Below are 24946 nucleotides of genomic sequence, written 5' to 3'. Positions count from 1 at the left end.
TATATAACAATGCTAATTACTGTTTATTACAACTCTATTTTTAATAAATTGTGGTGCTAAGAGAGTATGCTTCCCTTTTTTTGGCTTGATTCCGCACCCGACGGAAGTTACGTTCTACCTTCTCCGCTACATGCCACTATATACCTGTTTTTTTGTATTCTTGGGTGTCTCCTGCTTTTTGTCACATACTGAAGAGCTATCAGTGGTTCGTAACATTAGTATCACAATGTTTGGCCCGGATGAGTCTTGCGGAAAGCAAACGGTTTTAATTCAACGGAGCGCACTGCGTGTCATCAGAGAGACGCAGCAATGCAGGTTGCTTCAAGGAAGTATGTACGCATAGTATGTAGAACGCATGCAGAAGAATGATGAAGGCAATGAAAACTAAGTAGTCAAACAAACTTCATACAAAATCAAATTGATCAGTCGACTATAGATAAAGGCTAAACGAAGCGCAAATTATTAAAACAAATATATTTTTCGAATAGAAATCAGTTTTTTTTTTACCTTGCACGAACCGAAGGCGTTAGGAGTTCATATTGAGTAATACGAAATTACAGGCAAAACATACGTCAACCAATATTCATATTCGACGATAGCGAACGCACAAAAAATCGTCGAGTCGATTAAACCTGAGCTACGAGACGTTCACACGCGATATACGGATATTTAGGTGGGCGTCAACCCTTCGTGGTCAGACGCAATCGTTTGTGCCCGATGAAACCACGATCTGAGCGAACAAATATCGCAGCAATGAGCATTTTGCTACTTTTCGGGTGAACGCGGTGTATTCGTTCTCTTCCTTCATTATAAATAGAACAAAAACATACCAAACTAACGCAATAGAAGATCCTTTAATGGAAGCAAGGGCTATGCTCACAACCTTAATATTCAAGGTCCCTTCGAAGTCTTCCGCGGGTGCGAATAATGCTTATTTCACCTACGCTCTATTGATACTCCTTTCTCCTATGTATTCCATATGGTCGATGTACATATCTATTTAGATAGCACTAGAATTCGGTTTACGAACTGTTTCATTCCCTGGTGTTCTGTATCTTCTGTTTACACATCATTTTTTTGGATATGTATTTCCATCTCGGCACATACTCTCCAATTAATAGTAGTAAGATTTTTGTTTCAGCATTCCTTATCCGCTTCGTCTGTTAATTTTTACCCTATGTCAAGTGCATTATATATATATATATATATATATATATAAAGGAACATTTGGTTTGAATATGGTCATTGTCCCCTAAATTCTGGACGAAAAATCGAACTTCGGTTTTACTTTTGACTATCTAGACAGGCATCTGTATATCACTACGAAAATGGAAGGTTGAAAGGTCGTTAATAACATTCCAATACTGGCTGCGGATAGTTCCCATTTTAATTGAAAGTCAAGTTCAAGCCTGTGGGGGCGGACCGGGGAGTTTAAAGAGGGCCGTTCCCAGAATCAAGATGAACCACGTTTCTACCATTGACTATGCTCTGATTTATGGGATTGATACTCTTATATTTAGCCGTCATTACTATCTCGTCAATGCCATCAACGATTCGCTGTTCATGGGATTCCACTTCCGTCACCATTGAGAAATGCCTTGCACTCTCCTAGGAACAGATAGATAGCCACAACAAAATCCTTTTCCGTCCAAGATGAATTGATGAGCCTATTCGTTAATTATTTTTGGGTAGGCGATTAGAAAAGTTCGAATGTAGTAACTTGTAACTACTGCCTACGAATCTCCACTTCCTCTTTAGTGCTAAACTATCTTTACACATGCTTTGCACTCAACTTTTCTTCCATGCCGCGATGTTTGCGGTAGAGTAGGCCACAGCGCAATTATTTTTTAATATTCTATATGTCAGTGACTAGCTCTTCGGTAGGACTTTTAATATTAAAATTACTATAGTTTTATTCATTTTCTCTGACTGAATGATGCTCATCATTTTATGGTGCTACCATTAACGCTGTGATCGTCATTCACTCGGATATCTTCACACAAGGTTTTTTTGTTTTTTGAAAATTGGAATCTCTCAATACCGATACCACGTAATGGGCAATAATAAATGGGGACGATGGGTCAATTTTCTGATCTATTACGAGTGCGAAGTCTAATAGCATTGACGTTGGAATGCAACTGTACGCTCAACTGAAATGAAGAACTATAACAATTTGTTGAAACCTCAGTTGGGGACAAAACTTCACATCTCACGGTTGTACGTTCGGCATTCTACCCACACCGTCATCGAGGTTGAAAAACTACCCAGCTTTTATCTTTAACGTGACGAAGCATTACTCATCATCCTCAGCTGTCAAGTGCTACGTCATTCACGAACCACTGAACGATTCGCAAATTGTAATCATAATATCACCATCAAAATTACTACCGTTAAGCATCAGTTTATCTTTCTTCTTATTCGCTGGCAACGAAAGCTGTTTTTTTTTTTATTTGGGTGTGTTTCCTTGTTGACGGCAGTGAAGTGTAGGACCGTCCCACATCGGCCCGTTGTAGCAATATCATTCATGAGAATAGATATTGACTGACACAGAGTTAGCGCCACCGACGCTGTCCTATATACTGATAGATGCAATTCCATTAACTGAGCATGGTCGTGGTGTTAGCCGCTTTTATTTTGCGCCGGCGATTCCGCATAGGTTCATATCTTCCGACATGGGGTCGCCCATTCTATATATATATATATATGTATATATATATATATATATATACATACATGTATATCCCATCTATATGTGTATTATATTTGTGGGACCCTTCCTAAGTTGACACCGGTTACTACACATCGTCTTAGCTCACCACTTCGATCAGAGTTATTAGAATATAGCTTATTGAGCTGTCCGTGGCTCTATGAACATGGCATGTGACTTCTCTTGGTGAACGAACTTCTAGTCCACTCCGTAGCCATTGTCGCAGTGTTCCCAAGCTTTGCTTGGCCTCTAGCTCATCTCTAAGCACTTGTTCCTGTCCTTCCCTCATCTTCTGCAACTCCGTTATCCTTCGTTAGGCTTCCTCAGACCGTTGAGATTCACGCCATCCGAATAGCTCCTTCGTCTAAGATTTCAGGGCCCCTGGGCCTGAAACAACAATAACTACGTAATCAGTGTAAAACGCTGTAGCGCAGCAGATCCTCTACACCATCCGGCTACATCCTTTCGCTCCTCAACTCGCTCTGGCTCTTTCTTTCTCTCGAGTCTTCTGCTTCAAACTGCCTCACTCACAACGCTCATGTGCAGATCATCAGCGGGTTTGGTGGAGGATTTTAGACGAGGAAGCAATTTCATAGTTCACGATCACCATACAACTTACTGTCAATACAAATCGAAAGTGTCTTATTTGGCTAGTGGTAATTTCAATCCATTCCGTCATAGGACATCAATGCTTCTTTATTGAGTCTTCGGTGATCGGTCTGCACCACTGTCAGTATCGTCAAGAGCCAGGTGTGCCTTAAATAGACCTACTTGATGATCAAATTTTGAGACAGACGAAAGTCATCAAGAGTTTTGTTGCATATATGCGCAGACACACATGGCTCTTTCTAGTAATGCCGATGATAATACGTGTAGGAAGAGTATTTTGCAGCATTCGTGTAGGAGGTAGTACTGTGATTATTTGCTATAATTCTTTATCATCATTCATGAGTATAGTCTTGTTCAATGACAGTAATTATGTAGATAGATACATGAGTTGGCTATATATATATCTATATATATATATATATACCATGCAATATTCCTTAGTAATTGATAACTGTCGTTTCCTGGCTTAGCATTTTCACAGACTCGGGTAATAATAATTACCATTTTCGTTGTCATCAATAGAATCGTCATTACCATTGGTTATCATAACTGAAAAATTCCTTCCTTCGATTGTTGAAGGTCTCTTACACTTGCTTGGGCATCCAGTCCGCCTTATAGTAAAAACTCTTAAGCTGAAGTCGATAAACCCCTCTTTTCTATTCTTCTTTCTAATTGCTACGTATTCATCTAAACGGACTACGAACTCAGTCAATCTAAACGCTTTGCTTGCTTCAGACATCTTTATAATATACGATAATCGTAACGATACCGCTGTGTCTCCGTTCGTTCGTTAGAGCGGAGCCAAAATCGCTTGTATGCATTATGATGCTAACAACGACAATATTAATAAGATCTCGGCAGTTTGATAGGAGTGGGAGGAAAAGGTAAGAGCAAGGTGTTTTTCGTGTATTTTAACCCATTTTTCCGGTTCAGACTTTTGTACTCTTATAGAAGACTGATGGTGACAAGGTTAGTTGATCACTTGTTTTTTTTTATGACGTTTTGTTTCGGTTATTGTTGATCCTACTGGGTTCGCCGTATGTGCGATTCCTGCTGTCCGAGTGCGTTCCCATCTGTAAAAGTTTAATTAATAGTTTTTTTTTTTCTTAAAATAAAACAATCATGACGAGGATGATAATGATTAAAATTATGCTGTGTGATATCGATATGATTTCGAGTGACATGACTTGATCATCATTCATATTCTATGGTTCTCATTTTCTCGCCCATCTTTTGTTTGGCTCAAGCTTTTTTCTCGGATATTTTTCTTCGAACGTCTTTCCTTTCCGTGTCGCCATTTCTCCGTTCTGACTGTCTCGCAGCTAATCAAATGACGTCGATGTCATAGCTAGCGGCGTTCTTAAATCATTTTGTTATTATACTTTGTACAATAATACGCAATCGTATATACTTATCATCCTTACATCAGTACCTAACACCAGATACCTGATCTCCGATCTTCGTGTTCTGCAAACCGTTGTTTTCGTCTTTGCCCCCCAGAACATCATCCCAAATAATCATTATTATTATTATCATCATCATCATAATTATTATCGTTTTTAGTATTATTATTGTTATAATAATTAATACCTCAACTGAGACATTGTAACTAGCAATCAGTGTAAATACGCCCCGACTCTACGATCTATATATTGGTTGCCATCCTCATCGCTATTTTGTCAGTATTATTATTAATATTAGCATTGTTAGTACCTGTATTCGTTGTATCATAATTAGTACCATTTGATTATTTACTAATTATTATTGTTGTTGTAGTGATATATTTGTTCGAGACAAGCCGTCCGGGTATAGGCTGTCTGACACACGCCTCCCCTTTATTCCTTGAGGCGGATCAAAAAAGTTGCTACATACTCGCTCCACTGGCGACTACCAAGGTTCCGGACGGCGACACTAACCTTTTCTAAGGCTCGACCGGGGTCCTCTTCTAACGTCACCTCTTCCCTGTTTTCACAGAAGGCCCGACGGAGGAAGCTCTGGAAACACATCTAAGAAGTGACCCCGGTTACCGCCCCTGGCCGCTAGGGGTCGCTTGCATCGTGGACCCACCTTGACATCGAATCCGTAGACCCCTTAGTTAGTGACATTTACAATAAAGATAGGCTTCCGCAGCCTCGAACCTACTCCTGTCGTTGCCATTCTCGTTGGTCAAATATAAACAGAAAGATCTGCTCAGCTAGCCTTGTACAGCTCATCTGAAGTAGTGAACCACTCTATATAATATACGTGAAGCTGAAGGCCATCAACGGAAATTAGGGCTTACAGCGTCAACCCTAATCTATGCTTGGTATTCTGGCACCGGTAGAGTTTTGAAGAAACTACTGTAACCCTAATGAAATTGCCAATAGGAAGTGTGGTTTGCAAATTTGATACATGTGCCATTTCAGATTTGAATCCCCAAGGACTCTACTAAATGGTTAGCATTTGTTGAGTATTTGAAGGTCTTAGTAATGAATCGTATCAGATCACATATTTGGATTTGATCTAGCACTTTGGACATTTATGATAGCAAAGCTCAAGTTTAGCAATTTCCCCGTATCTCTTCAGTGCTCAAATGAGCTGTTTGTTCTATTAATATTTTATAGGCATCGTTGCTTTCGTGAAGGGGATCATAAGGATGGCAGGCCATTGACAAGCCTGCGACGCCACGCCACGCAGGCCCCTCCTTCGGGTTGTCCTAGAACTGGCAGAGAGATTAAACTTGCGAACGACTTGAATGCCGAACTTTGCTGTTCCACAACATAGCTTCAATAAATTGGCCTTTGAGAAGGTAACAACAAATAGTGAAGCCTTCCAATGCATTTTGAAGCGGAATCGGTCTTCGTTTCATCTATCCAGCTGCTTTTTTGTTGAAGGTACTCAATATACGTCCGCCAGAGTTCTCCCGTTTATGTACGTATTGTAGATCGCCGTTGTACAAAACAACCGTAGATGGTCGATAGTTATTGTACCGATGATCGCTGGTCCACTCCACCTGCCCGCCCCAGGGCGGCCGATAATTTCATCTATGAACATTTCGACAATGTATGCTTGTATTTTTAGTATATTTTGTATTGTATTTGCAGTATTACAATTCGAAAAGACCGCTGACGAACCTATGAATAAATCGATCAATTCGCTTGCGTTTCTCTTCAATAAAGCGCTCGTTGGTGGTCATTGCGTGCCGTTACCAGCCCATCTTGAACCTCGCATCGATTAGCGAAGGCGAATACGTGCAGGATATCACCCGGCAGCACGCTTAGGGCTGCTATCTACATAACTAATAAATGTACTTACTGTATTATTATCATGCAGCGCCATAGTTTGTGTGCTACCGTTTTTACAGCTTTACTTTTGTAAGATGCAATCTGCCGACTGGTCAGTGCCAGATTTACATGAGGTTCTCATTCACCTAAGTCTGACGGTATCGACAAACAGCTCCATAATTGCTGCCATATCAATGGGATGCCAGAATCCCGGTAAAAACCGTAATACCAAATAGGTAGGTTAAGAGGAACAATGCGTTCTAATGACTCTGAGTTGTTTCTGTTGTAATTGACTATTTCGGCTTTGCGGGTTTGTCTTGTTCAGTCACCGCTTCCGCTAATGCTCTCCTTCGTTGAGGTCGCATTTGAAATTTCCTTTAAGTTTCTGCCTGGGAATATATATGTTTAATTTTTTCTTGCATCTTCGTTATTCTTATTATGTAGTACATTATCGGATCGTGCTACAGTTTGCTATAGCTTAGCTCTTTTTGCCGTTTGCTGTTTTGTAGGTTCGGCTATGCATGAAAACAGCGTGACGGACTAGTCAGTCACCTTAATACTATCCCTATCCTAAGGCGGCGCTGTTTCGGAAGAGGTTGTATGATTATGATCATTACTGTAGTTGTTTTTCCTATGAATTTGTTTTACAGATGCTGCGACGACTGCATTTGTGGTATCTATTTGAAGTCGCTACTAGCCACGAGGCATTGAATTGAAAGGTAGACAGAACATTTGCCAGAGTTGATTTTCGATGACGCGTTCGATCTATATTATCACGTGTATTATAGATGAGATCACTCTTCATCCGGTTATGATTCGCATAACGGTCATTGTATTGGAGAGCGTTATGCTATTGGTACATTTGTAATAATATTCGAAATGGTAACATTACGAGGGTTAAGAAGACCAAGCCAAGTAGTTATAGGTAATTAGTTATGTGCAGCTTTGCTGGCATAACGTTCTCAATTTGTATTGCGTGATAGCCTGTCCGCGTTACACGCGCGCCAACTGGAGATTAGAGCTTCCATTAGGTGAAGCGGAAAGCCTCTCGTTTTGTAAGCTTGCGCTTATCGATCTACGGCCATTCGTTATAGTCATCTGTTTGTCTATTGCCGTCATCGCCTGGAATTCTCCCACAAATGTCAAAATTATTAGGGCTGGTTCGTATTTCGCCTCGGTTTGTCTTTTTCCTGGTAGGCTGACTCCTGTTTCCAGTTCCTTCGGCTTCGTTTCTTGCCGTGCGCCCCGTTCTATCTCCTCAAGCTTTAGTTAGTTGCCGATCAGCTGTTCTTATGGCTAACATCTCGATTGCTAGAGTTTTTCGTTCCTATTTTGTTTGCACTCCAGCTAAGTACTGCGTTGTTGACGTTGTCCTTGAAGTTCTAAAAAATGCCACTTCCCTGACAGTGCTATGTCGGTGCAAGATTTTCGTGTCAGCTGAAACAGCTTGAATCTCTTGCGTCTGTTTCTGCCCTGTATTTTTAGCTTCTGCAATCGGTACGCCTTCTAGGATAAGTTTTTTGAAAAAGGTCGTTTCAAAGAATCGAAATTCATTTTACCGATCACTATTCTCTTCGTTCGATGACAGTTGTTAAAAAAAGTCCTTACCAAGAAGTAGTCGCTGAAATTCAGAAACCATTTTCTGTAATGAGCTTCGGAGGGCGCTTGTCAAATATTGCTTGCCATAAGATCTGCTTTTGAGGAAAACGTGTAGGGACAGCGTATGGTAAACATTGATTTACTTGGGCTATTGTACGTTTGTTATCTATATTTTAATTTTTCGTCGTTTAGTCTGTGCACCCTGATTGATCAGAGAAAAGCGCGAAATGCTTCATTGTTCGGGAATTTTTGCTCTATTCCTTTACGGTTATTCTTGAGCTCCGCACTTGCTAGCAACTGCTCGATGGCTCATCTGAGCACCGCTGTCTTCGACTAAACGCGTAGAAGACATGAAAATGAATTGGCATTGTAAAAGTTTTTCTTTATTTATATGCTAAGTAACCGCTCTGTGCATACTTTTTATGTAACTCCTACTCTTTGTCATGGCCATGGTTTCCCTCGAGGCTTCACTTCTGTTTTTTTCCATTCGACTATTGGTTTCATGTCATACTTTGTAAAAAATACAGATATGTTGTACACTGCTACAGCAGTAAGAATAATCGAAGTAGTTTCATCAAAATTTTGTATTTTTTGTTTGTCCTTCCCTTTCTCTCTCTCTCTCTCTCAATTTATTTCCGGCTTCACAATGTCCAAAGCTTCATTTACTCCCACTGTGTCGCTACGCCTATAAACATTTTCTTGCTTCACGTTTTGCATCTACGCGATATAACCGTAGCTCTAGCAGGCCTCATCCTCGTACTGGTTGATGTCTTCGTGGCACACCTCCATGTAATTGGGATCACGAAGTACGCCTTTAATCATGTCTTTTAGCATGTTGTACCTGAAAGAGGTTTAGACATGCGTCAGTTAGCTATGATATATGGGTGCTGAAACCGCTATGTATGATCGGCTATTTTACGCTAATGTGAGCTTGCTAGAGACGTACAAATCAATTAAGAACCATACTATAAGTATTTGTATTTTTAAAAATTACATCGGAGACTTAATAAGTTCTCCGATAGGGATAAAAAGATCAGAACTCGAACCAATACAAAACTTGTCGCAATCTCACATCACACCTCATCGAAACGATGTCGTTAAAACCTTCGGATCTGTAAACAACGAATAAGGAATGCTTGCTCAATGGTAGTTGCAACGTAATCAGCTATTCTTACCTCGGTATAAACGGGTATACTTTGGAGTCCTGGTAGGCAAGTCTGAGGGTGTGAACGACCCCTTTAAGGGCCGAATATCGCTTGAGAAGGCGGTAAAGATCGTTTATAGTTTGCGTATTCTCGTCTTCAATTTCCTTCACAGTCATTGCTAAAAATTGGAAATTTGAAATTTATTCGTAGGCCTCGTCAATGTCTGCAGTAGGTCTTTGCAAACGTCAAGCTAAGATAATGCGCATGCATGTAGCAATATAGAGCAAAGCGCGTCGCGCTCAATACTGTGCTCTATTAACAACAAGGACATCTTGGATCTCATTGAGATCTCGAATCAAGCAAGCATCACGGCTAAAATCTGTCTGATAGTTCCGAAGAAGGCATTGTTTGTGTACACTTTGCGCTTAATGTCCGATTCAAAAGTGTAGCTTGCCGATTGTAGGTGGTTTCTTGCTGAGTTTTGAAATTTAATTTTCAGTAAAAAAAAAATATGTTTTTTTTGCTTTATAGATGGTTATTCAGGAAGCTGAGTTCGATTTCAGCGGTTTCATAAAGAAGAGTTGCTTAATAGTGAACTCACCGTCAAGACGTGCCTTTCTTTCTTTAGCTATGGCTTCTTCTTCTTGCGTGTTCTTTGGCTTCTGGCAATCCACCGTCCGCGATTCCCCGGCCTTTTCGAGACAAGTGCACGTACGTAGTACGTACGTAGTCACTTGTTCCTGTTTTTCTTGTTTGGGTATATCCAACAGTAGCCAGTACTGCGTGTCTAAATTAATAACGTCTTTTACCATTACCTTGAAAGTTCCATACCTGAAAGAATATATTGCTTTATCTAGCTGCTTCTCTGGTAACGCTTGTGCCTTTTACTTTTACGAATGCTTTAAAAACTCGGGATAGCTTGTATGATTTTGCCTCTAGGCTGGGTGGATTTAAAACAGCCTTTTTTTGTATATACAAATATCTATTGATTGTTACGAGTTTGGTTTTGTCGTTGGTAAGTGTGGCTGCGAGGTCTCCAAAGCGGCAGAAGAAGTTTGTTGCCGTTCGAAAAAGATGCACAGGAAGAGTAAATGCTTTCGATCGGCCCGGTTGCTAGTATTCGAAATTGAAAGCTAAATGTGTTTACGTTTAACATAGCCGTACCATGCTAGACAAGGGGCTTCCGATGTTTTTAAACAATACTAGAGTTACGTGAATTAGTATGTCATTTTGAAGTCGTATGAAAAGCAATAGCTTACTGAATAATGCTTGCGTGATATAGTTTTATTTCGATCACAAGCATTGGCGCATGGTATGATTCCATTAAATACCTGCCTACGTTTATGGGCGCCCTAGCTACTAATGAGTTTCTAGATAGACTTTACAGAAAATTACAAAAATGTATGTTCGCCCTTTTGTACAAAGACTACTAATATTCAACTCAGCCACGTGCATACATTTACATCGCATACAGGTGCACACATGGCCGAACATTTATTATAGAATAACTCCAAACGACATTTTAATGTCCAACAAATAAACTTCATTACTTAATGCCTCGAGGACGCATCATGCGTGGCTCCATCATCAAAGCTTCAACACATACATGCACTTTTTTGTGTACATTTTGCAACCTTATAATTAAAAAAAAAAAAAAATATATATATATATATATATAGAGAGAGAGAGAGGGGAGGGAGGGAGGGAGAGAGAATGTCCAAAGAGTTGTTGTAGTTGTATATCCAAATAAAGCCCAAACCCAGTTCTTGTTACCGTTTCGCTGAGTCGTAACGTAATAATTGTATAATAAGTACGTAAGCTTAGCAACTGTGCTGCTTTTTAGACGCGGCGTGTATGTAGACTTGAACAGCGATGACTATATTTGATCATGCCTGCCCTTTGCTTACCTCCTGACGACATTTTTCTCCGCTTTGGACATCTCATATTTTTCGTGCAACGTCGTAAGGGCATTTCGCACCGTATTGTATGATTTAGTGATTCGGGTGTTCATATAGAACAATCGCTGCGAGAGCTGGGTGGCGCTCTCGCGAGTGTGGTCTGAAATACATTTCCAGACAGGCATTTCATTAATTATACGATATGCGTACTCTATTCTTATTCAAAATGTTAGATCCATTCAGTGTATGCTAAACTCAGCTAATTTAAAAAAAAATTTTTAATAAAAACAATAATTTCTTATTCGTGCTTACGAATGATTTTCTTTAATTTACTATTACATAAAATCTATTTCGTTCAAAACTAGCTAGAAAATGATCCTAGTAGGCTAGAAATGAAAGGACTACTCGTGATGTAAATAGAAGGGTAACTTTAGCCCTCTGATAATAAACGCAAATCGTTGTTATCTGTATTTTATCTACGTTATGGCGGTCAAGCCACACGAACGCTGGCCAGAACGCTCCAAGTTCGGGAATATTTTCGGTCGTCATCGATCTCCAGAAGTTATAATCTTTCAAGCTTCTATAATGAAAGAACACATTTTCGCTTCCGTCTTAGAATATATGTTCTGCCATAGCTTCCCGTCAGTGCTCACATTGGATGCCTAAATAGTTATACCTAATGAAATATTCAGACCATTGTCCTTATAGCTAAAATAGAAGACGGATCGTCGGTTTATGCACCATGGCATTTCTTACGATCATACAGATATTAGGGAAAATTTGGTGAAAATACCTTATACAAAGGCAAGTATTTTACTCATTATCTGTATATTCATATGTCTGAAAAGAAAAAGCTATAGAGTTGCCGTCCGGATCAATAGAATTATACTCCTTTCCGAAATCCCGTCTGAAACCTTCCATATGAATCAACGGAGTAATATAATTGACAACGAGAGTAGTTTATGTTATTTACGAACATGTCTATCGAACAGACTAGAACTTGAACGAAGAGGATAGGCACAATGACGAATTTACACATTCTCTACCACACAAATTTTTGTACGTTTCGTACATTTTGTAAATGTGTATAAATACCCCTTTATTTACTATACTTGTTACGTTATTTATAAGGTCATGCACGATAAAAAGCTACTTCCGTACACTCTATAGTATATTAATTGAAAGGAAAAAGTGTTTACATCGAAAATATTATAAAACATCTACTCTGTCAGTGTTTCAGACTACAAATTAAAAATATCTAGGGATAAACTCGATTAGCTCCGTGAGGCGAAGATACGCTTCCATGAACAAATATTAAGTTGCAAAGCTCAGTTAATGCGACCCAGTATACGTTGATGGGTAGGAATATACAAATCTAGAGGAGCACAATACGACAGGGTACCAAAACAGTAGGAAGGTGTTTGTGTAAGAAGTGTAACTTGAAGCAGTATGACCGCGTATGCCGATATGTGGCCAGCTTCCGAATGACAAGTAATTTCCAAACAAGAATTTCCATTGATATCGGAAAGAACAGAAGGGCTCTATGAGGCCAATTGGTTGAACGCTTCGTGTATGCAGCAAGGCGCGGATAAAGAAAAAAAATGTGTCAAGGCCAACTCCACGCCCAAGCAAAGACTTGACATGTGAGCAAACTCTTCCAGGCCGGTGCAGCCTGAAACGTACCCACTAGATGGGCATATATTCGAAAGGGCTCTAATGTAGGTGTACGATCCTTTCTTTTATATGAAAATTGTGCTTGTTTTCGACAAACATTTTTTGTCGATCTTGCTCCTCGGCAGCAGATCATTGTTCTTTTCAACCACACACAATGTTGGCCAAATAAAAATGGTCGAGGGAAAGAAATAGGTTTGCTATGGCAAGATTAATGCTTATTTGAAGTTTGCTCAATCTGCGACTTCATTAGGGCCATACTTTACATGAACCTGAAATTCACTAAACTCAGGTCGGCCGCGTCGCCTGTCGCAAGTGTAATGACCCTCGCAGAGTTCTACCCAGTTTTAGGACATTATAAAATTGACAGGCTCTCTTTCAGTATAAAGCTAGCGTGTTTTAACATAAAGATGTTTGAAACAATGCCAGGTGCTCCATTGGTCGTAAGGAGTTTTGTACCAAAGATGTTAGGGTTTACAAGTGAACATTAGTAGTTCTTCTAAAATCAGAGAAACCGTAAGGTGACTCCTGCTTGAATTACTTAAGAACTCGTTTTTTTTCTACTTTACAACTGTATTCTGATTTGTACTTGTTATAATGTCGCTATATATATATAGGCACCATCGATGTAAAAAAATAAAAAAAACTTACCGAATTCGACCTCCGAGACGAACTTTTTGACACTTGTGGTGAACTTTCCGACTAAATTGGATCCTGAAAAGAATAAAAAACACATATATTAGAAGAACCAATAAATAAGCTAGCTTCTACGCAAATATGACAGCGAGCCATAATGTATTGACGTTTACGATCGGCTCTCCGTCGGTGATTGTTTTCATTGTCCTATTTCTTACATGATTGTTACGGCTGAAAATTGCTTGAAAAAGCGGCGCTTAGTTCAGAGCGGTTGCGTGCACAGCCAAAGTCGATTGCAAAGAAAGGAACCGTAAATAACAAGCTATTATTCCACAAAATCTGTTATATATAAAAGTAAATTCACTCAAATCTCAAAAAACATTGATGCGAACAGGTTTTTATGAAATTGGGATTATTGTTTCAAATCCTATCATATAAAAAAGCGCTATATTTAAAGAAACACCTATTAGAGACCCAAAAAAAAGAACTGCACTAGAACAGACGACCTGGCCCAACCGTTTAAAGCACTTTTATAATGTTAACAGTATTCCGATCTGCGGCTTGTAGCCAGCACATTCGGCACTTCTCATAAAACCAAGTCGTTCTTTAAAAAATAACGTGAAGTTATTAGCTAATAATTAACGTGTAAGAAATAGTTGATGCCGAGAAATTTTAGGACTGACAAAAAATCAGTCGTTTCGATTTAGAAGTGCCTATTAAGTCTAGGAATTCTGAAATCTAGGAAGAATTGTTGATCTCTCAAAAAAAAAAAACAACAAAGTAAATATTCACTATTTGGACATATTTAGATATCCAGACGAGCCGTAGAACAGGCTTACAGTGTTTTCTGTAAAACAAGATGTGCATATCATGGCAGCAAACGTTTTTGACGGTAGCTGGAGTTCTGGTTACCCTTGCGGGGCTTTTTTCCTCCTACATGGACCGTGATGATCGCTAAAAACCGAAGCTTTCCCTCTTGCTCAGTTATAAAAAAATCAAACGTATAAATAATTTATGGGGCCGTTCTGGTTTGATCAACAGTGCAAGTCCTCATCTCATGAATTTTTTTCATCTATTTTTAGCAGTTCTTTTGCCATAGCCATGGCAGTGGACGTGATGCTGGCTAATAGCGAGGGCAGATATCACTTTGTCTGCTTGGTCGGTTACGCAGTACGCTGTAACAGCCATTCAGCCAAGCAGTTCGTTAAACTGTATTTGACGAGAACTATGTTAAGGCCATTTGTCCAGATCCTTATTTCTTCCAAGCGAGGAAGCGAATAGTATCGGTACGGAAACTCGAAACCGAACTTGCATCATGGTACTGGACTGGTTATCTACCCAAAAGCGAGTGTGCGCCAGTATGGACCAGCCAGGACAATACTGGAGATCGGGAATTGAACTTTTCGACAACTTCCGCAGCAGATGTAACAGAAGCAATAGCAGCGGCAATAATGCGCATTTGTGGAAAGGGCTGTTCGCGCAATTGTTAGTCGCGGCGGTAAATTCGATTCCAATGGCGGGCTAAATCATAGCGAAACAAATCGTTTGCAGTCCTAAAGGTAAATAAGGCACTCGTCTTTCGTCTGCACAACGCGTTGTCGCCGATAGAAGCACTGCAAGGGTTAGAGAAGCCACCGGCGACAGACGACCAAATATTGTGCCTTTCTTTTTGAGCGAAGAAAAATCGATAGGGTATGAGGGGGCACGGGCGTGAGGAAAAAGCAAATCGGAAAGCTATCGATATCGTGCATCGCTACTGCGCCATTCCCTGGCGAGTCACATAGGCCCGCGGTTTCAGAATATCTAAGACTGATGACTGAAATAGACGGACTTACGTTCTAACTATCTATATATACATTGTGAAAAAAAGAGCTCTTTTAGCATCGCCTGACAGTGACATCAGGAAGAACGGCGGGCATCAGGACAATACAAACTAATCGTAGCATTTTTTTAATAATATTATTAAGGGCTTTTTAGGCGCTGCAATCAGCTGGATTGTGATTTAGATCTGGACAAAACGTATTATTTATTTACATGAAAATGTAAAAAATCGTATTTTTCGTTTTTGTTGTGTTGTCACGATCAGTTTGTGCTTAGTGTATACGAGGAAACACAAAGAAGTGCTGGATAAATTCGTAAATGAACGTGACGAGTAATAACTCCTGATCCGTCCAAGTGATCATATCCGGTAAACTGATTTAGATCGAACTTCTAAAAGCGACATGCTCTCCGCTACGACAAACATCTTAGTCGTAGTATATTGATCACTTTGATGAGAACGGCCCTGGGATAACATGGCGCCTTTACCACTCTTGGAATAGCAATACTTTAGCAAGGAAAAACGAGTAAAAATCCTCTGATCTTTACTGCCGTATCATATACCTCGAATGGGGCTTGTTAAGTCTGAGATCGAGCTAGCATTATGTTACGAAGCTTTAAAATGACGTTCGTAGACTCTGCAGGGGGGCGGCAAGTCATGCAAAGGTGTTCGTTAAACCTACAGATACGTGCTCGCGATAATGTATCTAGGAAAGCCACTCGCTTTCCGAAGATCAGTATAATGAATAGTTAATGCTTACAGCGTTTGGTAGAGTCGTACGATCGAGCGCTACGTTTAGTGACTGTCAGAGTTTATACTGAAAAGTATATCGAATCTATTAGGATATTTTAGATCTCCTTTTTTCAAGCGGATACGGAAAGCTCCGAATCCTAGGTCCTCTGGCACGATAGCCGGTGTTATGTTAACAGTAGACACCATTTGGGCTGAGTATGATTGCTTACGGACTTGGCTTTTTTTAATCGATTTTCTTGATTTTTTGGCACCCTTTTGATATTTTCACTGCGTTACAAGAGCTATGAACTCCTTTAAAATATCAATCCATTCACTTTCATACGTTCTTGAAAAGAACGTGGCAGAAGGTCGTGATAGGCCAGTGGTGTTCCGCCGTGTGTCTGATAGAGGCAGCTAACGACCTTCTGATGTAAGGTTCATCATTCTTTACAGACAACCAGCTTAAGCAGTGGAAAATGATGATGCGAAATTTTGCGATTATTGTTTCATCGATTAAATCTAGCAATGGTAAGCAAGTTTACTTTCACCCGTCGGCCTAATCTAATTCATAGCATAGACTTTGATTTATGCAACACCTCAGCTCATTTGGCTGACTCTAAAACTCTAAGGCGTATTCCCTCCTGCATGAAAACTTCATTACTGTCATACTTCCTCGCAGCTGCTCGTACTAACATGCGAGATACTACTGCTCGGCGATTTGAACTGACGGGACGGCTGGGTCGGTAGCGGGCTAACCGCACTGCGTCAGCCCAACGCTGACGTAGATTTAATTCGCGTTGAAGGTCACAAGAAGTTTGCGTATGAAAAGTTCTTTGGTTCCTTATTCTACTTAGTTCGATAGTGGCAGTGACTGTAGCCGTGGAAAAAACTACCTTCTTTTACACCCGAAACAACATTTGCATGATAATGGCAACGGCTGTGCCTATTCTAGCAAACGACACGTCCTGCACGTCTCTCCGTTTAGAACCGTTGATATCTCACCAATGCAACAGATCGGATAGCCAACGACCGACGGAAAATATTATACCACGGATCCTTTTTTGGATAACCCCTATAGTAATACCCTACGGTTCTGGTCCGGAATGATTTAATATATCAAGTATAGAAACGCGTGTTACAGAAGCCGATCCTTGCTCTGTTGGCTTCGATAACCCTACCCCAGCCTGCCGTAACTTGATTATCATTACATAAATGAAATCCGTACGGTTAACAGAAAGAAAGATGACTTAATCCGTTTAACGTCGTCGAGGTACAACATATTATTATTTCGTTTTACTTAACGCAACGCTCGTGGTGGGTATCATTTAAAGTTACGCCAGATTTTTTTTAGATACTATTACGGCAAGATAGAAAATCGCTAGCCCATTAATAAACAGTTACAAGTTATTATTAGCCTAACTATTAAGAGACATCCGTAACTTGTTTGGCCTTGACATTGCCAGTAAACGATAGTTATGGGAATGTTTTGAATTCGATTGACGTCACGGTACGGTGCTTTACTGTCTATGTTTCGAAAATAGGTTCGTCTTTTCAGCCAGCGCAATACCTAATATAGCCATGCGCTATGCAGGACTATTTTAGGGGAGAAGGCGCACAACGGGTGTTTCGAAGGATGATGCTTCACCCAGCGAACCGTCGTCGATAGCGGAGCGCTAGCTATTAACTAGCGAAGTTCGAACCTGTTACAAATGCTTTCGTACGCATTTCCGGTACAGCCGCGACGAAAAAGTTTTAACAAGACCTCGGTGGCGTTGCAGACTCTAACTGGGGCGGGCTGCTCGATATGTTACAACGCTTAACGTCTATTCGGCCAACGAACGCTGGGATTCGCATTGACTGCCGTACGCTCACCGCCACTGCCTTGCAGAATAGGAGATGTCTTGAAGTAAAGCGTAAATTGAGTGTCGATGCCGCATTATAAGGGCCTGATCTGTGCTGAAAGTGCGGATAGTTTACGAAGTTTTGTATTAATTAATGCAGCCGGAATACAGTAGCAGGATATATGTATATCGTAGTGTTCGAGCAGCCTGCTGTTCACGGTTCTGTTATCAGCTTTCCATTTTACTTAGTAAAGATTGTTTTACGTCATTTCTATTTAACTGCTACGATAGAATTGCGAGCTCATTACATAAAACCGGCAAATGAGCATTTACCGGAACTTGTGCGACTTATTCGACGGCCAAACCACCTAGGGAAATACACGGGACGTATATAATATAAGGGTAGCTTCAAAAACTAGATTTTCATACGCGCCAACGAATCGTTCGGTGGTAGGGTAATAGTTAGAACAATTTCATAAATTCGTTCTCAATCTCGATATTATTAGGGAGAGATTTTTCGGCGTCGCAACAGGTGAAGTGGTATGCCTGTCTATGCATAGTAGTAACCAAATGATCGCAATCCATCTCATTGGTCACTACCTTAACCATTTAATACTAGTAAATGGTCAAGTTTTTTTTTTTACAGGCGTCCGAACGCCTTTCGTCTCCCGTTCGACGCGTTTGCAGAGACTGACATACAGTTAGCAAATAACCGCGCGGCTAGCTAAAAAAATGGTCGGCGTTTAGTTGTGACCGTTCTCGAGCGTCTCATCAACACCAAAACATAAAACAGTTATTCTGTCCCTTAACAATAAAACCTAAAATCAAGGCTCAAGGGGCCGACTGTCATCGATTGGTTATTCGAAATAGCTGTTTACTTCGCACTACGGTACACTAGAGAACAAATCATTTTCTCTCAAGCAATTTTGAAGATTTACAAGCGAGATAAGGCAAAAACTAATATTTTCTCAGACAGCTCGAGCCAGTATATTTAATCAAATACACCAGCGTTCAAATTATATTATTATTACTAGTATGGGGGAAGCAGAGCGCAAGTACATCATGAAGAAAAATACCAATACTAGTAATTGAGTAAGATCGTGTCCATCGTCGACATTCGTGTATCGTGTAAGTAAGACGAGAGAAGATTCTTGTCTCTCGTCGCCTTCTTTCTGAGGACGGAATTAACAGCGGCGTTCAATAGACAGAGAGATAAATATACGTTGATGCAGCGTCTTGAGACCAATCAAGGACGTTCAAATGGAAATCTTATCTGGAACTTCTGCGGGTCGTTTAGGACCAAATTTCGCTATCATTTCGTCATCATCGCAGCCGTCACTTTGGTCGTATCGTTGGGCTTTACAATAGCTAATGCAATATCAGCATTTTTGCTGACGACGATACGATAATGGCCTTAATATACGCAAACTGTTACATCGCACTGTTATATGGTCACTCCTTCTTGCAGCTTCAACGAGCCTTATGGAACTGTCAAGCGGACAAATAGCATAGAGGTAGATCGGCGTGTGTCTTGGGGATGGATGGAAATAATCTCTTATGAACCCAGTAAAGGGACATTTTCCCTACTACTTGCTTAGACCCAAAACTTTGCGTCTTTGCTCAAGTTGCGTAGAGAATCAGCCATTTTTTTCTTTCTGCTCTGTAAATGCGTCATCTGTATACATTTGCATGATATCTTTTTCCATTATTTCTATTGAATCCCTGTCAACGCACAGCACAATAACTTGATTTACTTCAATTTAAACATAACGCAGCGGCAAATGACTCAGGTGTAATAGCCGGGGGTTTTCCAGCTCACTTCTGCTCGCAAGGGCGTTTCGTCACCTTTGTAATCATCCACTGAGTATTTCCCTCCCGTCATTGGTCTTAGTTACCGGTGATGCTGACTCTTCTCCCTTTGCGCATCGAAACTAACGAGAAACTACTTATTACCCCTCCCCGCCCACCCTTCAATCTAAGGGAGCATGTACGCTACCGCCGCTGCTGCAGGACGCGTCAATCGGTCTCAGATTATAGCAGGGAGCGCAAAATGTGTACGGTGCGTGCTATTTGCGACATTTAGTTGCGTGCCCGCGAATAAGCGATGGCCACCTACCGTAATGTTACCTCACTTTGACTTCGTTTCCTCGCCCACTTCGGTCTCTCAGTCTATGAGGAAGGCTAAGCTAACACGAATAGATAGTACCTACGACGGCGTCCCAAACAAGACCAGGTGCTGCCTATAACCAATAGTCCAGCTCGCAGGAAGGCCGAGTGGCACGTTTTTCGGCAGAGGAATCGCTAAGTATATAGCCAACAAAGCCGTTTAATGCCTCGAGAGCACACAAACTACACGTAACGATACAAGCATTGTATGTCTGTGCTGATATTGTTGTTATTGTGCAGAGCGCCGTTGATGATACTCGTTTCTATCGGGTTGCGTAAAAGCGAGTTATGTAAATCGGAACAAGTTGCCAGAAACTTGCGCTAAGTGTAATTAATGATAAAAATATAGTATGTCCAATAAAAAAACCGATATTATTTTGAAGACTCAGTACTGGCAAAATATATGTTTGTCGAAATACTCGAACGCTATAGATAGCACACGAAATTACGATGTTGCGCCGCTAGTTCGTAGTAGTGCGCCTGCTAGATAAGTGAGCAGTTGGTTCTTGTTTATGTTTTCTACGAAGAAAGCGTTAGCAAAGACGAAGTAACGTGGTTGTTTGGTGACCTGTGGGGATCATTTTAGGGAGAATTGTGTATATAGACGATTTTGCGATAAACTCGATCTGAGAGATTAGGCGCACAACAAATGGTCTGGTTATACAAAGGCATAGCATGCATATCCAACTTTGGATTGTCTGAATAAATAAAATCGGCCGGAGGGGGCTGGAAGTGACGCGAATATACTCTAGATAGGCTCAAGTCCAAGCCGAAGCGTGATTTCCTGCGCCAACGAAATACGTACCTAGAAATTAAAAAAATTTGAACAAAACAGAGGTTGAATATAACTCTCGTTTTTATTGTACGTGTAACAAAGTCTGCTTTATTGCGTAACACTGTATCCTAACTAAGCATCTTTAGTTATTTTTCTAAGAAACTCTAATGGGAAACGTTAGTGGCTGATCGAAATTCCAAATTACTAATTAGGCGTTAACACCATCGAATATATATATGTATATATAAATATATATGTATATATATATATATAAAACAATGAAGCTCACACAATACAGATGTAAGCTTATTATATATTATTATTATAAAATAACAAAATACGTAGTTATATTAAGATGTGAGGTAATAGTTGAAATAATCTCTACTGAAAGGTAATTAACTTGCAATTACAACTTGACCTGTTCTATATATATTTTCGAAATGGCTGAGTCGACCCGAATCAGTCTATGACGATCCATTGGGGTTCTCTGCAAATCGAACGTGTGGCAAAACTACAATTATCTTTCAGACCAATCTAATTTTGAGCGCCTAATTTTACAAAGGCAATCGATAGTCGGACAGAAACCGATCAGTGTTATTGGTAAATGGATGCCGATTGCTTGTCTTAACACTCTATAGTACCAGTATAAATTAGATGGGTTAAAAAAATTTTTAGATAGATATTTTGATGGCCTTATTAGGCTCTAATTAATAGAGACTGAAACCGCGCTCTCTCTTAGCCGTTTATTAGTCTTTGGCTAAAAATATTTACTTCGATTCTCGTTTAGGGGCTGTGAATTATTACTGCTAGTTATTATAAATTTCAACATAGGAGTCGCTGAAAAGCTCAGATTATTTAGTCATAGAAATCTGCATAAGTTTCAAGCACGATCGTCTGCATAAATTTGGTTACAGATCGTAACAGTCTCATATAGGATACATACACACATGCATGCGTGCTGCCTGTTGTTTCCGGAACCGCCTATAGCTAGCTGCATTGTCCCTTCTTTTGAGCGACTCATCGGTTTGTTAGGTTTGCTGGCCGATGTCCTGCGTCGAGCCGTCTTCGCGTACGTATGTACTGTTGTCCGTATATCTATATATATTTGTAATAACTAGTGCTCTAGGACTTTTACCAACGTTTCGGCTGAAGTATTTGGGTTGCAGAGGCACGATCTAAGGCGATCAAAGGGAACCTTTTGTGTGCAGCTCACGTCGATTTCATGCTTCCGACCTTTGGTCGAAAAGCTTTCCTCTTGCACTCTGCACAAGTGGCACGTGGACGAATTTAATTCGATGATGTTCCATCCAGCCCACTGGCAGAGCTCACATGGGCAGTCTTCTCACTATCTGTGGTCCCCTTTAGACACTTAGCGACTATCCCGTGTAAACAAAGATAGGCCAGTGAGACATAGTTTCCGAGTAATATGTTAGTAAGATTTTCAACAATGACTTTGGCAAAAACAGGTAGTGCTTACGGAGGCAATATCGAGCTTTGGTCACCGAAGCTGAACAGCCGGTACCTTATTTGCTTCGACACAAATACCCGATAGTTATTTCAGTGTCCACATGTGACCCTTTACGCGTCCTTCAAGCGAGGCCCTACTCGCAAACAGGTCACCGTCAGGTAAAATATTAATTCAGGACAGTAGCAATAGTTTCAAAAGTTGGGGTATTTGTGCTAGCGACAATTATCGCCGAGTGAAACTGACGCAATTGTCCTTTACAAGATAAGTCATGGGAAGCCTGCTAAGGAAGTTATCGTTAAGAGGAACGAAGTTTGATAAAGAGCTATGCAAATAAGAATTAGATCATCGACTATTCTTACTTTTGTTTGCTTTATCAGATTCAAAGATCCAGGACTCGTATTCCTCCGCTTATTAAACGAAAGCTAACGTCGGGTTCAAGCCATTTCTGATTGTTGAAAAAGGTATATTTGCATATTGATTCTCTTTGGATATGTTCATTGAACGTTATTTACGTCTCGTATAATACAATCTACGACTGCAGTTCGCCGTTTGTGTGCTTGATGTAGCGCCTGCAAACATACAAGCTGTGGACGTCGAAAGTTCTTATAAACCACCGTCTTAACGACCTACAGTTCTATAAGTGGGTCTGAAGCATTATAGTGTTGCCCATTAGGTGATTGATTATTATTTATGCGTGAGCCCTATAAGGCAAAAGGCACCCTGCGGCCAGCTAATTCATGCGAAATCCATTACGGCTATTTAACCTAGACATTTCCAAATCGCTTGGCTTGCATGTCTATCGCATAAGACATTTTTGTATGATCTAATAAAGCTACTATTGCTGTTACGCGTTTATAGAGGTAGGCAGCTCATATGAAACTTAGTGGGTCTATTATTATGTCGAAGATACTAAAGCCTGCAGCGCAATAGCATATAGTATCAAGTTATGCTCACGTACATATTATTACTGAAAACATAATCAGACGTTGCGGACGTAAAATGTATGTCGGTCTTCAAGCTGAGGTCTGAACCAGCTGATCAGCATGTTCGTTTGTTAATAGTTATTACGACAACATACACTAAGAGGTACATATTAGTTACTTAGATCACGCTGCCCTCTGGCTGTTAACATTTCATGAATAGCGCTTGTATTTATAAACTTGTTTTTTTTTTATACATGCGTGCTCACGGACGTACAATTAGTACCATTTAATCTCGTGAAGCCGGAGCGCAATTTTTCTCTGATTTCCTAAGTAAAATAAAATATTGAAAATCACTAAACTTAAATTGTTTGGGTATTTTTCGTCGTTCGATTAATTTGCCGGCCGAAAAACAAAATCAAGTCTTACACAAAACAGGCCAGTCAATATTGGGCCGTTCAGCGTATAACGTTTTAGCCTAGACGTTTGTAAGGTATAAACGAAAAAATATTGATTTACGCCAAAAGAGTCCCAGGCCTTAATAAAGATAGGTAAACTTACAGCGGTGGCTGGTCACGGGACATCTTATAGCACATATCCTATACACAAAAGCGCAAACTATTATCCAATTAGACCCAAATAAGCACCGCATTCCCTTCACATACTGTTAACGACAGCAGCTAGCTAGCTGGCAATTCTCTTTATAATTTATTGCCTGAGTTAGAAATTAAAGCTTGAAAGCTCTTTAACAGATCTCTTTCAAATGGGCCGCCATCCAAATTCTAATAGGCAAGTATCTAATATCAATAATTTGAGAGTCGCATCTTTCTTGCATCCGTGTGTTCTATTACGCCTTTTGTGTTGAAAGCGGTGTGCATAATAAAACAGGCCATACGCTAACCATCTGCCTTGAGGCCATCAGGGTGTATCTACATTAGGCTCTTTCTATGGTTTTGCGTAAAACCACTTGGCTCAGACGTCGGAGTTACTCGTAGGCCTACGTTGCGCCTTTCAAATAATCACAGTTAACTGCGCATGTATTGTTGTTCCACTCAGATCTCTGAAGTAGCCACAGGCGTGTTATTATTATCGTTATTGATTGGTTGTTTCTAACCATCGGGAATTTTTAGCCACCTTGCAATGACATCTTTTGTTTGATTCAATTACGAACAGGCATATAAACATTTCAATGAAGGTTAATATGATGATGAACATACGCCACAGGGTGGAGAGTAGAGATTTGACTTAGATCTCGATTTGGACTCGGCAGTTATCTAGTATTTAGAAAGTTTCTTCCTTCAACCTTTGAAGAAAGCAGAAGAAAAATCCCTTGAAGAATGCCCTTAATAGGGCCAGAATGTTTGCATGACAACGAGCTTGTCGACCGCTCTACTATGCTCTAGCAACTATGCTGTCGTCAAAAGCTCACTTTTAGCCATTACCTCCCAGATGATAATCTTACAAAGCCCATATCTTCTGAAAACAATTCTATGGAAACTTTGAAGGTGTATCCACTGCGCATGCCCATGCCAGGTTTAACTGTGTTCGGAGTATAAACATCTTATAGGCCTCTCATATGCGTCCGGTTTCTAAAAGGCTATACGACACAAGTATAACAGAACAACTATATTTATACGTACTTTCCTCTGCCCTACTATTTCTGTTTCACATAATTTTGTTCACGAGATGCCCGGCTC

The 24946-nt window shown here is 40.3% G+C and overlaps 1 protein-coding gene and 1 long non-coding RNA gene across 6 annotated transcripts in view; one reads left to right on the top strand and one right to left on the bottom strand.

The window, feature by feature from the left end:
- Positions 1-6620, top strand: part of LOC111255389 (uncharacterized) — a 13456-nt gene extending 6836 nt beyond the window's left edge. The window contains exons 2-4 of one of the 4 annotated variants that reach the window (XR_015319090.1): positions 5291-5750; positions 5920-6189; positions 6475-6620. This is a non-coding gene — a long non-coding RNA (uncharacterized LOC111255389). Of the gene's footprint in view, positions 1-194; positions 330-5290; positions 5751-5919 lie in introns of all 4 variants that reach the window. The other 3 variants (XR_015319088.1, XR_015319089.1, XR_002675463.2) reach the window with 3 other exon arrangements.
- Positions 1882-24946, bottom strand: part of LOC111247197 (uncharacterized) — a 183087-nt gene continuing 160022 nt past the window's right edge. The window contains exons 3-8 of one of the 2 annotated variants that reach the window (XR_015319063.1): positions 13544-13606; positions 11231-11381; positions 9925-10154; positions 9354-9501; positions 5233-9019; positions 1882-4389 (exon numbers count right to left, since the gene is read on the bottom strand). Coding sequence is in view for 1 of the 2 variants with exons in the window: in XM_022797853.2 (XP_022653588.1) it covers positions 8917-9019; positions 9354-9501; positions 9925-10154; positions 11231-11381; positions 13544-13606 (695 nt within the window). In the remaining variant the exon portion in view is untranslated. Of the gene's footprint in view, positions 9020-9353; positions 9502-9924; positions 10155-11230; positions 11382-13543; positions 13607-24946 lie in introns of both variants that reach the window. The other variant, XM_022797853.2, reaches the window with a different exon arrangement.

The sequence above is a fragment of the Varroa destructor genome, unplaced genomic scaffold (genome assembly GCF_002443255.2).
Source record: "Varroa destructor unplaced genomic scaffold, Vdes_3.0 BEIS01000001.1, whole genome shotgun sequence".
Classification (NCBI taxonomy): domain Eukaryota; kingdom Metazoa; phylum Arthropoda; class Arachnida; order Mesostigmata; family Varroidae; genus Varroa; species Varroa destructor.
Note: the sequence above shows the minus strand (reverse complement) of the source record. Positions and strands in the feature narration are given on the sequence as shown.